Source organism: Heptranchias perlo, chromosome 5 (assembly GCF_035084215.1).
Source record: "Heptranchias perlo isolate sHepPer1 chromosome 5, sHepPer1.hap1, whole genome shotgun sequence".
NCBI classification, from domain to species: Eukaryota; Metazoa; Chordata; class Chondrichthyes; order Hexanchiformes; family Hexanchidae; genus Heptranchias; species Heptranchias perlo.
This window is the reverse complement of record NC_090329.1, coordinates 98,936,827-98,952,225: the sequence shown is the minus strand read 5'-3', so window position 1 is coordinate 98,952,225 and position 15,399 is coordinate 98,936,827. Positions and strand designations below refer to the sequence as shown.

General features: G+C 44.2%; 1 protein-coding gene across 5 annotated transcripts in view; it reads right to left on the bottom strand.

Annotated features, from left to right (window-relative positions):
* ube3d (ubiquitin protein ligase E3D) overlaps window positions 1–15,399 on the bottom strand; it is a 228,799-nt gene that overhangs the window by 125,499 nt on the left and 87,901 nt on the right. For 4 of the 5 annotated variants that reach the window (XM_067984914.1, XM_067984912.1, XM_067984916.1 and 1 more), the window contains exon 8: window positions 4,293–4,465. In XM_067984914.1, the coding sequence (XP_067841015.1) occupies window positions 4,293–4,465 (173 nt within the window). Of the gene's footprint in view, window positions 1–1,868; window positions 2,138–4,292; window positions 4,466–15,399 lie in introns of those variants that run through there. The other variant, XM_067984915.1, reaches the window with a different exon arrangement.

The window sequence follows — 15,399 nt, the reverse complement described above, 5'->3', positions numbered from 1 at the left end:
TTAAATCTTCGTAGAAATCATATAAAATTGCTTATGAAAGGCTGAATTATATTGCACAAATGAGACTTGATAGTTTTACAATATAGCCTTGGTTCGGCAGGTCAGCAAAGACAGACACGGTCTCATCTGTTCCCTTATGTACGGACTTCAGCTCTCAGCAACTCAAGCACGTTTCACCAGGTCAAGTACCAAGTTATATAAATCTCCGTCAGGGAAAAAGAGAATCAAATTTAAAGTTTTCATGACCCAAGGCCCAGCATCAATTTTTCTGTGCTGAAATGGAAGCAAAGTGAAATTCCCAAAAGTCAAATACAAACATTGCAACTGTTTTTTTTAAAAGCGATCACAGCTTGAAGAGATCATTCATTTGTAATGATCAATCGGTCCTAGTCAAAATTATCTTTGTATCTTTGCGACTGTGTGTGTTTATAACGATCAATTGTACCTCTAATGAGTCTGTGAGCAAGCTGTGAAATTACTTGTGTTGAGGTAGAGTACAATTAACCAGTTAGCAGCTGGAGAAAGTTCAGAAAAGCCCTTTTTTGTTGAAGAAATATTGCTGTAATGGAAAATGGGGTGAGATGTCATCTTCACTGCCTGCTGTAAAGCATCACGTGGGTGGAGTGCAGAGAGGAAAATCAGGCAGGGAGATCGCATGGCTGTAATGGAGACCAGCCAATTTTCCTTTCATTATGAAAAACAAAAGATATCAGTAATCTTGCCTAGAAATGTTACGTGAAACTTAAACGATCAACAGATGCAGGTTCAAGTTTACTGACATTATTTATACTTGCTCTTCCTCTCAAGGAAGCTTCAAATCTCTTTAGAAACAGTGGTGAGGGACTGAGCTAATACAGAATGTGTACCGTATACTAATTGTTTTTTATTTCTTCAATAATAATGTTTCTTTAAAAACACACAGCACCAGCCACACGAGAGGCATGGGGGCAAATAAAAGACAAATGAAGACAGGAGGAATGGGAAGCATATGTTTCATCACAAACTAAGTATCTGTCGGATGACTGTATTTCAGGGGCTTCCAAACTTTTTGCCTGGGGACCGCTATACTGCTTACCAGGAAGTCCTATGGGCCATGTTAAAAAGACAAAATTCACAGACAATTTTGCAGCTTTTTGAGTGTTTCAAAGGCACTGCTACCAATCAACTCTGCTTAATCAAAAATTAATTCTATACAATTAAATACACATAAAAGAACCCCCAAGCTAAAGTTGCAAACCTGAATTAATTTTATATAATTCAGTGCACATAAACACTTTCCCCTGAACTAAGTTTGACACAAGTTAAAAAGTGATGTGTAATCAAACACAGATAAAATCCCTCCATCCTTGCCTCCTCCCCCGATTGCCGTGTTGAAAACTTGTAGTTTGGACTCTGTAGAGTTGTTTGAATTTGTTGCTCCATTTCTAATTTTATTTTGTGCTACCATATTCACCTGCTTGAACCTGACTCACAGCTTATCCACCAACGAGGCAGCAGCGCGGAGAACTGGCCTTTCCAAACCACCAGTGGGAAACACTAACTTCAAATAGGTGAACCCAACAACATAAAAAATATAACTGGAAACTGAAACGGAGCAGACAATGGTGCTGCAGCACGGCAAGTCCATTACCCACAGCAAATACGGTGTAACTCCTCTCACACGTCACCACTGTCCAAGTCAACTGTAGACTTTGTCAAGACTATAATACACAATTTTGTTTTGGAGAAATAATGTATTATCCACTTCCTGAGGCATGACTTTTTAATTCACTTTAATCTTTTAATACCCGCACAGAACCACCGATTTAAGGAATGCCACCTTTTCACCAAACAGGTGCAGTGCCATCACATGATTGGCAAATGTAGCATTGAATAATGGAGGTTTAAAAGTTCAGAAATCAACATTTCAGTGCAGTATGTCGCATTGTCAGAGGTGTCATCTTTCAGATGAGATATTCAAGTAATGCCTGATTTGCCAGCTTGGATGGACATAAAATACCCAACGGAACTCTTTGAAGAGCTGGGGCATCCTCCAAACATCCTGGTCGGTATTTCTCCCTCAACTGACACCACCAAAACAGATTGTCTGTTCATTCATTCATTTGCTGTTTGTGGGATCATGCTGTGCACAAATTTTCTGCCAGATTTGGAAACAAAAACAGTGACTGTCCTTCAAAAGTAATCCATTGGCTTTAAGGCATTTTGGGATGTCACAAAGACATGAAAATGAGGCACTATAGAAATACAACTTCTTTGTTTACTTCTTTCCAACTTCAATTTGTTTTACCCCAGATTAAATCAGAATGTGCATTGCCCCTCTTGCACAATTAGTTGCTTGCCAACTTAATACTTCTTTGACTAAAAGAAATGCCAAGTAGATGATCCTTCTCAGCCTCCTGCCAAAGTCCACACCATCACAGGTGCCAGACTTCAGCCAATTCAATTCACTCCATGCGACCACGAAAAACAGCTGAGTGCACTGGATACAGCAAAGGTTATGGGTCCCGACAATAACCTGGCGATAATGCTGAAGACCTGTGCTCCAGAACTAGCCAGCCAAGTTGTTCCAGTACAGCTACAACACTGGCATCTACCTGACAATGTGGAAAATTGACAGGTATGTTCTGTCCACTAAAAGGACAAATCCAACCCGGCCTATTGCTGCCTATCAGCCTACTCCCAATCATCAGCAAAGTGATGGAAGGAACAGTGCTATCAAGCGACACTTAATCACCAATAACCTGCTCGCCAATGCTCAGTTTGGATTTCGCCAGGGCCACTTGGCTGCAGACTTCATTACAGCGTTGGTCCAAACATGGACAAAAGAGCTGAATTCCAGAGGTGAGGTGAGAGTGACTGCCCTTGACATCAAGGCAGCATTTGACCGAGTGTGGCACCAAGCAGCCCAAATAAAATTGAAGTCAATGGGGATCATAGGGAAAACTCTCCAGTGGCTGAAGTCATACCTAGCACAAATAAATAAGTTGTGATTGTTGCAGGCCACTCATCTCAGCCCCAGGACATTGCTGCAGGAGTTCCTCAGGGCAGTGTCCGAGGCCCATCCATCTTCAGCTGCTTCATCAATGACCTTCCCTCCATCATAAAGCCAAAAGTGGGACTGTTCACTGATGATTGCACAGTGTTCAGCTCCATTCAGAATTATTCGGATAATGAAGCAGTCCATGCCCACATGCAACAAGACCTGGACAACATCCAGGATTGGGCTGATAAGTAGCAAGTAACATTCACGCCACACAAGTGCCAGGCATTATCATTACTGAATCCTCCACTATCAATATTCTAGGGGTCACTATCGACCACAAATTCGACCATTATGGACCAGCCACATAAATGCCGTGGCTACAAAAGTAAGTCAGAGGCTGGATAGTATGTGGTGAGTTGCTCACTTCCTGACTCCCCAAAGATTTTCCACAACCCAAAAGGCACAAAACAAAAGTGTGATGGAATACTCTAGACTTGCCTGGATAGGTGCAGCTGAAACACAAGAAGCCCGACACCATCCAGGACAAAGCAGTCTACTTGATTGGCACCTCATCTACTAACTTAAACATCTACTCCCTCCACCAGCAGCGTACTGTGGCTGTAATATGTCCTATCTACAGGATGCACTGCAGCAACTCGCCAAGGCTTCTTCGGCAGCACCTGCAAACCTTTACCATCTAGAAGGACAAGGACAGCAAGTGCATGGGAACACCATCACCTCCAAGTTCCCATCCAAGTCACACATCACCCTGACTTAGACATAGAGCACTGTTCCTTTGTCATCACCTGTTCAAAATCCTGAAACTCCATACCTAACAGCATTGTGGGAGCACCTTCACCACGCAACTGCAGCGGTTAAAGGCGGTGGCTCACCACCATCTTCTCACGGCAACTAGGGATAGGCAATAAATAAACTCTGTCCGAGCTACCTACATCCCGAGAATGAATTTTTTTTTAAAAATGTGTCACATTGTAGTTCACTCAATAGCTTGAGCTTCTACCTGTAGTTCACTGCACATCCCACTCTTATTCTACAGCAGATTAAACTCCAGAGTCACTCTGCGCAAAGCAACGCATCACAATAACAAGGTGGGCAAGGTATGACAACTAGACCTGTGCTAAACAATACTACATCCAAAACATTTTGTGCCTGCAAGTTTTGTGCGACATAATGGAGTGCAATTTGTTTCACTAATAATCCACAGGACTGTTCTTCCCATGTTTAGCAGTCACACACCTTCTCGCTCTATTATAATCCCACAAAAAAGATTGAAAGCAGTGCTACTTACTTTTTGTTTCTTCCATTTAAACAGGGGTGATACAGCACTTTGACAACGTTGTTTGCTTCACACAATTTCAGAGACGACTCAGGTTTCACTGTGTCCTTGTCAACTGCAGCAAAATGACTATTTGGATCTTTGTGTGATCTCACCAGCATGGTGTCAGAATTCAAAAGCCAGAGCTGTAAAGAAAGAGAGAAAAAACAGATAACTAATACATCTGAACATAAACAATACACTTGAAAATAAATAAAAGACACAGTTTTTAAACAGACTTAGCTATACAAAGGAAACCTACAGTTCACGTCAGATCAATGTCTGCACCAGTGACAAATATACTGAAACAGTATTATCTTAAAACATGAAGCCACTTTCCACAGTTTATCATTTTTTTGTTATTCAATCCCTCTATCAATACATCTATGCAACGGGATATACAATCCCTCTGGCAATACATAAGAACACAAGAAATAGGAGCAGGAATAGGCCATACGGCCCCTCGAGCCAGCTCCGCCATTCAATAAGATCAAGGCTGATCTTCGACCTCAACTCCACTTTCCCGCCTGATCCCCACATCCCTTGATTCCCTTAGTGTCCAAAAATCTGTGAATCTCAGTCTTGAATATACTCAATACCTGAGCATCCAGAGCCCTTGGGGTCAAGAATTCCAAAGATTCACAACCCTGAGTGAAGAAAGTTTTCCTCATCTTGGTCCTAAATGGCTGACCCCTTATCTTGAGACTATGACCCCTGGTTTTAGACTTTTCAGTCTGGGGAAACAGCCTCTCAGCATCTGACCTGTCAAGCCCTCGTAGAATCTTATATGTTTCAACGAGATCACTTTCGTTCTTCTGCACTCCAAAGAGTATAGGCCCATTCTACTCAATCTCTCCTCATAGGACAACCCTCTCATCCAGGAATCAATCTAGTGAACATTTGTTACACAGCCTCTAAGGCAAGTATATCCTTCCTTAGGTAAGGAGATCAAAACTGTACACAGTACTCCAGGTGAGGTCTCACCAGAGCCCTATATAATTGCAGCAAAACCACCTTACTCTTATACTCCAACCTCCTAAAGGCTAACATACCATTTGCCTTCCTAATTGCATGCTGTACCTGCATGTTAACTTTTTGTGATTCATGTACAAGGACACCCAAATCCCTCTGACTACCAACATTTCTTAGTCTGTCACCTTTTTAAAAAATTCTGCTTTTTACCAAAGTGGATAATTTCACATTTACCACATTATACTCCATCTGCCACCTTCTCCGACCCTCACTTAAACTGTCTATACCCCTTTGCAGCCTCTTTGTGTCCTCCTCACAGCATATTTTCCCACCTAGCTTTGTATCGTCAGCAAAACTTGGATACATTATACTCGGCCTCCTCATCTAAGTCATTGATATATATTGTAAAATGCTGAGGCCCAAGCACTGATCATTGCAGCACCCCACTAAGTACAACCTGCCAACCCAAAAAAGACCCCTTTATTCCTACACTCTGTTTTCTGTCCGTTAACCAATCCTCAATCCTTGCTAATATATTACCCCCAATCCCATGAGCCCGAATCTTGTGTAACAACCTCGTATGGCACATTTTCAAATGCCTTTTGAAAATCCAAATATACTACATCCACTGGTTCCCCCTTATTTACCCTGCTAGTTACACACTCAAAAAACTCTAATAGAATCAGCAAACACGATTTCCCTTTCATAAAACAGTGTTGACTCTGCCTAATCGTATTATGATTTTCTAAGTGCCCTGTTACTACATCTACACCATGGGATACACAAACCCTCTACCAATACATCTACAGTGTGCGATACATAGAATCATAGAAAATTTACAGCACAGAAGGAGGCCATTCGACCCATTGTGTCCGCGCTGGCTGAGAAACAAGCCACCCAGCCTAATCCCACTTTCCCGCATTTGGTCCGTAGCCCTGCAGGTCACGGCTCTTCAGGTGCACATCCAGGTATTTTTTAAACGAAATGAGGGTTTCTGCCTCTACCACCCTCTCAGGCAGTGAATTCCAGACACCCACCACCCTCTGGGTGAAAAAATGTTACCTCATTTCCGCTCTAATCCTTCTACCAATCACTTTAAATCTATGCCCCCTGGTTATTGACCCTTCTGATAAGGGAAATAGGTCCTTCCTACCCACTCTATCTAGGCCCCTCATCATTTTGTACACCTCAATCAAATCACCCCTCAGCCTCCTCTGTTCTAAGGAAAACAACCCCAGCCTATCCAATCTATCATCATAGCTAAAATTCTCCAGTCCTGGCAACATCTTTGTAAATCTCCTCTGCACCATCTCTAGTGCAATTACATCCTTCCTGTAATGTGGTGGCCAGAAATGTGCACAGTACTCAAGCTGTGGCCTAACCAGTGTTTTATACAGTTCCAGCATAACATCCCTGCTTTTATATTCTACGCCTCGGCTAATATTGGAAAGCATTTCATATGCCTTCTTAACCACCTTATCTACCTGTCCTGTTACGTTCAGGGATCTGTGAACATGCACTCCAAGGTCCCTCACTTCCTCTACACCTCTCAGTATCCTCCCATTTATTGTGAATTCCCTTGCCTTGTTTGCTCTCCCCAAATGCATTACCTCACACTTCTCCGGATTGAACTCCATTTGCCACTTTTCTGCCCATCTGACCAGTCCATTGATATCTTCCTGCAGTCTACAGTTTTCCTGCTCACTTTCAACCACACGGCCTAACTTTGTTTCATCCGCAAATTTCTTAATCATGCCCCCTACGTTAAAGTCGAAATCGTTAATGTAAACCACAAAAAGCAAAGGACCTAGTACCGAGCACTATAGCACCCCACTGGAAACAGCCTTCCAGTCGCCAAAACACCCGACCATTGCCCTTTGCTTCCTGCCACTGAGCCAATTTTGGATCCAATTTGCCACATTCCCTTGGATCCCATAGCCTTTACTTTTTTGACCAATCTGCCATGTAGGACCTTGTCAAAAGCCTTGGTAAAATCCACATTGACGACATCAATGACGCTACCCTCATTGATCCTCCCTGTCACCTCCTCGAAAAATTTAATCAGGTTAGTCAGACACGACCTCCCCTTGACAAATCCACGCTGTCTGTCCTTGATTAGTCCGTGCCTTTCTAAGTAACAGTTTATCCTATCCCTCAGAACTGATTCCAATAATTTGCCCACCACCGAGGTTAGGCTAGCTGGCCTGTAATTACTTGGTCTATCCTTCGATCCCTTTTTAAACAACTGTACAACGTTAGCAGTCCTCCAATCCTCCCGCACTACGCCTGTATCCAGTGAAGTTTGGAAAATGATTGTTAAAGCCTCCACTATTTCCTCTCTGGTTTCTTTTAACAGTCTGGGATACATTTCATCCGGCCCTGGTGATTTATCCACTTTCAAAGATGCTAATCCCCTTAATACTTCCTCTCTCACTATGTTTATCCCATCCAATATTTCACACTCCTCCTCCTAACTTCGATCCCTGTATCATCCCTCTCCTTTGTGAAGACGGATGCAAAGTATTCATTAAGAACCATACCCACATATTCCGCATCCACACATAGTTTATCTTTTTGGTCTCCAATAGGCCCTACTCTTTCCTTAGTTATCATCTTGCTCTTATTGTATTTATAAAACATCTATCGGTTTTCTTCGATAATCCCTCGACCAATACATCTAAACTATGGGGTACACAATCCATCTACCAATACATCTAAACTATGGGATACACAATCCATCGACCAATACATCTAAACTATGGGGTACACAATCCCTCTACCAATACATCTACACTATGGGGTACACAATCCATCTACCAATACATCTAAACTATGGGGTACACAATCCATCTACCAATACATCTACACTATGGGGTACACAATCCCTCCACCAATACATCTACACTATGGGGTACACAATCCATCTACCAATACATCTACAACACTATGGGGTACACAATCCATCTACCAATACATCTAAACTATGGGATACACAATCCATCGACCAATACATCTAAACTATGGGGTACACAATCCATCTACCAATACATCTAAACTATAGGGTACACAATCCATCTACCAATACATCTACAACACTATGGGGTACACAATCCATCTACCAATACATCTAAACTATGGAGTACACAATCCCTCTACCAATACATCTAAACTATGGGGTACACAATCCATCTATCAATACATCTAAACTATGGGGTACACAATCCATCTACCAATACATCTACACTATGGGGTACACAATCCCTCTACCAATACATCTAAACTATGGGGTACACAATCCATCGACCAATACATCTAAACTATGGGGTACACAATCCATCTACCAATACATCTAAACTATGGGGTACACAATCCATCTACCAATACATCTACAACACTATGGGGTACACAATCCATCTACCAATACATCTAAACTATGGAGTACACAATCCCTCTACCAATACATCTAAACTATGGGGTACACAATCCATCTACCAATACATCTACACTATGGGGTACACAATCCATCTACCAATACATCTACACTATGGGGTACACAATCCCTCCACCAATACATCTAAACTATGGGGTACACAATCCCTCTACCAATACATCTACAACACTATGGGGTACACAATCCCTCTACCAATACATCTAAACTATGGGGTACAGGACAAATCCAATCCGGCCAATTACCGCCCCATCAGTCTACTCTCAATCATCAGCAAAGTGATGGAAGGTGTCGTCGACAGTGCAATCAAGTGGCACTTACTCACCAATAACCTGTTCACCGATGCTCAGTTTGGGTTCCGCCAGGACCACTCGGCTCCAGACCTCATTACAGTCTTGGTCCAAACATGGACAAAAGAGCTGAATTCCAGAGGTGAGGTGAGAGTGACTGCCCTTGACATCAAGGCAGCATTTGACCGAGTGTGGCACCAAGGAGCCCTAGTAAAATTGAAGTCAATGGGAATCAGGGGGAAAACTCTCCAGTGGCTGGAGTCATACCTAGCATAAAGGAAGATGGTAGTGGTTGTTGGAGGCCAATCATCTCAGCCCCAGGGCATTGCTGCAGGAGTTCCTCAGGGCAGTGTCCTAGGCCCAACCATCTTCAGCTGCTTCATCAATGACCTTCCCTCCATCATAAGGTCAGAAATGGGGATGTTCGCTGATGACTGCACAGTGTTCAGTTCCATTCGCAACCCCTCAGATAATGAAGCAGTCCGAGCCTGCATGCAGCAAGACCTGGACAACATCCAGGCTTGGGCTCATAAGTGGCAAGTAACATTCGCGCCAGATAAGTGCCAGGCAATGACCATCTCCAACAAGAGAGTGTCTAACCACCTCCCCTTGACATTCAATGGCATTACCATCGCCGAATCCCCCACCAACAACATCCTGGGGGTCACCATTGACCAGAAACTTAACTGGACCAGCCATATAAATACTGTGGCTACGAGAGCAGGTCAGAGGCTGGGCATTCTGCGGCGAGTGACTCACCTCCTGACTCCCCAAAGCCTTTCCACCATCGACAAGGCACAAGTCAGGAGTGTGATGGAATACTCTCCACTTGCCTGGATGAGCGCAGCTCCAACAACACTCAAGAAGCTCGACACCATCCAAGATAAAGCAGCCCGCTTGATTGGCACCCCATCCACCACCCGAAACATTCACTCCCTTCACCACCGGCGCACTGTGGCTGCAGTGTGCACCATCCACAGGATGCACTGCAGCAACTCGCCAAGGCTTCTTCGACAGCACCTCCCAAACCCGCGACCTCTACCACCTAGAAGGACAAGGGCAGCAGGTGCATGGGAACAACACCACCTGCACGTTCCCCTCCAAGTCACACACCATCCCGACTTGGAAATATATCGCCGTTCCTTCATTGTCGCTGGGTCAAAATCCTGGAACTCCCTTCCTAACAGCACTGTGGGAGAACCGTCACCACACGGACTGCAGCGGTTCAAGAAGGCGGCTCACCACCACCTTCTCGAGGGCAATTAGGGATGGGCAATAAATGCCGGCCTTGCCAGCGACGCCCACATCCCGTCAACGAATATAAAAAAAACACAATCCCTCTACCAATACATCTACACTATGGGATATACAATCCCTCTTCCAATACATCTACACTATGGGGGACACAATCCCTCTACCAATACATCTACACTATGGGATACACAATCCCTCTACCAATACATCTAAACTATGGGATACACAATCCCTCTACCAATACATCTAAACTATGGGGTACACAATCCCTCTACCAATACATCTACACTATGGGGGACACAATCCCTCTACCAATACATCCACACTATGGGGTACACAATCCCTCTACCAATACATCCACACTATGGGACACACAATCCCTCTACCAATACATCTAAACTATGGGGTACACAATCCCTCCACCAATACATCTAAACTATGGGGTACACAATCCCTCTACCAATACATCTACACTATGGGGTACACAATCCCTCTACCAATACATCTAAACTATGGGGTACACAATCCCTCCACCAATACATCTAAACTATGGGGTACACAATCCCTCTACAAATACATCCACACTATGGGGTACACAATCCCTCTACCAATACATCTAAACTATGGGGTATACAATCCCTCTTCCAATACATCTACATTATGGGGTACACAATCCATCTACCAATACATCTACACTATGGGGTACACAATCCCTCTACCAATACATCTACAACACTATGGGGTACACAATCCCTCTACCAATACATCGACACTATGGGATACACAATCCGTCTACCAATAGATCTACACTATGGGGTACACAATCCCTCTACCAATACATCTAAACTATGGGGTACACAATCCCTCTACAAATACATCTAAACTATGGGGTATACAATCCCTCTTCCAATACATCTACATTATGGGGTACACAATCCATCTACCAATACATCTACACTATGGGGTACACAATCCCTCTACCAATACATCCACACTATGGGGTACACAATCCCTCTACCAATACATCTACAACACTATGGGGTACACAATCCCTCTACCAATACATCGACACTATGGGGTACACCATCCCTCTACCAATACATCTGCACTATGGGATACACAATCCGTCTACCAATACATCTACACTATGGGGTACACAATCCCTCTACCAATACATCGACACTATGGGGTACACAATCCCTCTACCAATACATCTGCACTATGGGATACACAATCCGTCTACCAATACATCCACACTATGGGGTACACAATCCCTCTACCAATACATCTACAACACTATGGGGTACACAATCCCTCTACCAACACATCGACACTATGGGATACACAATCCGTCTACCAATACATCTACACTATGGGATACACAATCCGTCTACCAATACATCCACACTATGGGATACACAATCCCTCTTCCAATACATCTACACTATGGGGTACACAATCCCTCTACCAATACATCTACAACACTATGGGGTACACAATCCCTCTACCAATACATCGACACTATGGGATACACAATCCCTCTACCAATACATCCACAATATGGGGTACACAATCCGTCTACCAATACATCTACAACACTATCGGGTACACAATCCCTCTACCAATACATCGACACTATGGGATACACAATCCCTCTACCAATACATCTAAACTATGGGATACACAATCCGTCGACCAATACATCTACACTATGGGGTACACAATTCCTCTACCAACACATCCACACTGTGGGGTACACAATCCCTCTACCAATACATCTAAACTATGGGGTACACAATCCCTCTACCAATACATCCACACTATGGGGTACACAATCCCTCTACCAATACATCTAAACTATGGGGTACACAATCCCTCTACCAATACATCCACACTATGGGGTACACAATCCCTCTACCAATACATCTCAACTATGGGGTACACAATCCCTCTACCAATACATCCACACTATGGGGTATACAATCCCTCTTCCAATACATCTACATTATGGGGTACACAATCCGACGACCAATACATCTACACTATGGGGTACACAATCCCTCTACCAATACATCGACACTATGGGGTACACAATCCATCTACCAATACATCTACACTATGGGGTACACAATCCCTCTACCAATACATCTACAACACTATGGGGTACACAATCCCTCTACCAATACATCGACACTATGGGATACACAATCCGTCTGCCAATAGATCTACACTATGGGATACACAATCCATCCACCAATAGATCTACACTATGGGATACACAATCCGTCTTCCAATACATCTACACTATGGGGTACACAATCCCTCTACCAATACATCGACACTATGGGATACACAATCCGTCTACCAATAGATCTACACTATGGAATACACAATCCATCTACCAATAGATCTACACTATGGGATACACAATCCGTCTACCAATACATCCACACTATGGAGTACACAATCCCTCTACCAATACATCTACAACACTATGGGGTACACAATCCCTCTACCAATACATCGACACTATGGGATACACAATCCGTCTGCCAATAGATCTACACTATGGGATACACAATCCATCCACCAATAGATCTACACTATGGGATACACAATCCGTCTTCCAATACATCTACACGATGGGGTACACAATCCCTCTACCAATACATCGACACTATGGGATACACAATCCGTCTACCAATAGATCTACACTATGGAATACACAATCCATCTACCAATAGATCTACACTATGGGATACACAATCCGTCTACCAATACATCCACACTATGGAGTACACAATCCGTCTACCAATACATCTACACTATGGGGTACACAATCCCTCTACCAATACATCTCCAACACTATGGGGTACACAATCCCTCTACCAATACATCGACACTATGGGATACACAATCCGTCTACCAATACATCTACACTATGGGATACACAATCCGTCTACCAATACATCCACATTATGGGATACACAATCCCTCTTCCAATACATCTACACTATGGGGTACACAATCCCTCTACCAATACATCTACAACACTATGGGGTACACAATCCCTCTACCAATACATCGACACTATGGGATACACAATCCCTATACCAATACATCCACAATATGGGGTACACAATCCCTCTACCAATACATTTACAACACTATCGGGTACACAATCCCTCTACCAATACATCGACACTATGGGGTACACAATCCCTCTACCAATACATCTAAACTATGGGGTACAGGACAAATCCAATCCGGCCAATTACCGCCCCATCAGTCTACTCTCAATCATCAGCAAAGTGATGGAAGGTGTCGTCGACAGTGCAATCAAGTGGCACTTACTCACCAATAACCTGTTCACCGATGCTCAGTTTGGGTTCCGCCAGGACCACTCGGCTCCAGACCTCATTACAGCGTTGGTCCAAACATGGACAAAAGAGCTGAATTCCAGAGGTGAGGTGAGAGTGACTGCCCTTGACATCAAGGCAGCATTTGACCGAGTGTGGCACCAAGGAGCCCTAGTAAAATTGAAGTCAATGGGAATCAGGGGGAAAACTCTCCAGTGGCTGGAGTCATACCTAGCACAAAGGAAGATGGTAGTGGTTGTTGGAGGCCAATCATCTCAGCCCCAGGGCATTGCTGCAGGAGTTCCTCAGGGCAGTGTCCTAGGCCCAACCATCTTCAGCTGCTTCATCAATGACCTTCCCTCCATCATAAGGTCAGAAATGGGGATGTTCGCTGATGACTGCACAGTGTTCAGTTCCATTCGCAACCCCTCAGATAATGAAGCAGTCCGAGCCTGCATGCAGCAAGACCTGGACAACATCCAGGCTTGGGCTCATAAGTGGCAAGTAACATTCGCGCCAGATAAGTGCCAGGCAATGACCATCTCCAACAAGAGAGTGTCTAACCACCTCCCCTTGACATTCAATGGCATTACCATCGCCGAATCCCCCACCAACAACATCCTGGGGGTCACCATTGACCAGAAACTTAACTGGACCAGCCATATAAATACTGTGGCTACGAGAGCAGGTCAGAGGCTGGGCATTCTGCGGCGAGTGACTCACCTCCTGACTCCCCAAAGCCTTTCCACCATCGACAAGGCACAAGTCAGGAGTGTGATGGAATACTCTCCACTTGCCTGGATGAGCGCAGCTCCAACAACACTCAAGAAGCTCGACACCATCCAAGATAAAGCAGCCCGCTTGATTGGCACCCCATCCACCACCCGAAACATTCACTCCCTTCACCACCGGCGCACTGTGGCTGCAGTGTGCACCATCCACAGGATGCACTGCAGCAACTCGCCAAGGCTTCTTCGACAGCACCTCCCAAACCCGCGACCTCTACCACCTAGAAGGACAAGGGCAGCAGGTGCATGGGAACAACACCACCTGCACGTTCCCCTCCAAGTCACACACCATCCCGACTTGGAAATATATCGCCGTTCCTTCATTGTCGCTGGGTCAAAATCCTGGAACTCCCTTCCTAACAGCACTGTGGGAGAACAGTCACCACACGGACTGCAGCGGTTCAAGAAGGCGGCTCACCACCACCTTCTCGAGGGCAATTAGGGATGGGCAATAAATGCCGGCCTTGCCAGCGACGCCCACATCCCGTCAACGAATATAAAAAAAACACAATCCCTCTACCAATACATCTACACTATGGGATATACAATCCCTCTTCCAATACATCTACACTATGGGGTACACAATCCCTCTACCAATACATCTACACTATGGGATACACAATCCCTCTACCAATACATCTAAACTATGGGATACACAATCCCTCTACCAATACATCTAAACTATGGGGTACACAATCCCTCTACCAATACATCTACACTATGGGGGACACAATCCCTCTACCAATACATCCACACTATGGGGTACACAATCCCTCTACCAATACATCCACACTATGGGGTACACAATCCCTCTACCAATACATCCACACTATGGGACACACAATCCCTCTACCAATACATCTAAACTATGGGGTACACAATCCCTCCACCAATACATCTAAACTATGGGGTACACAATCCCTCTACCAATACATCTACACTATGGGGTACACAATCCCTCTACCAATA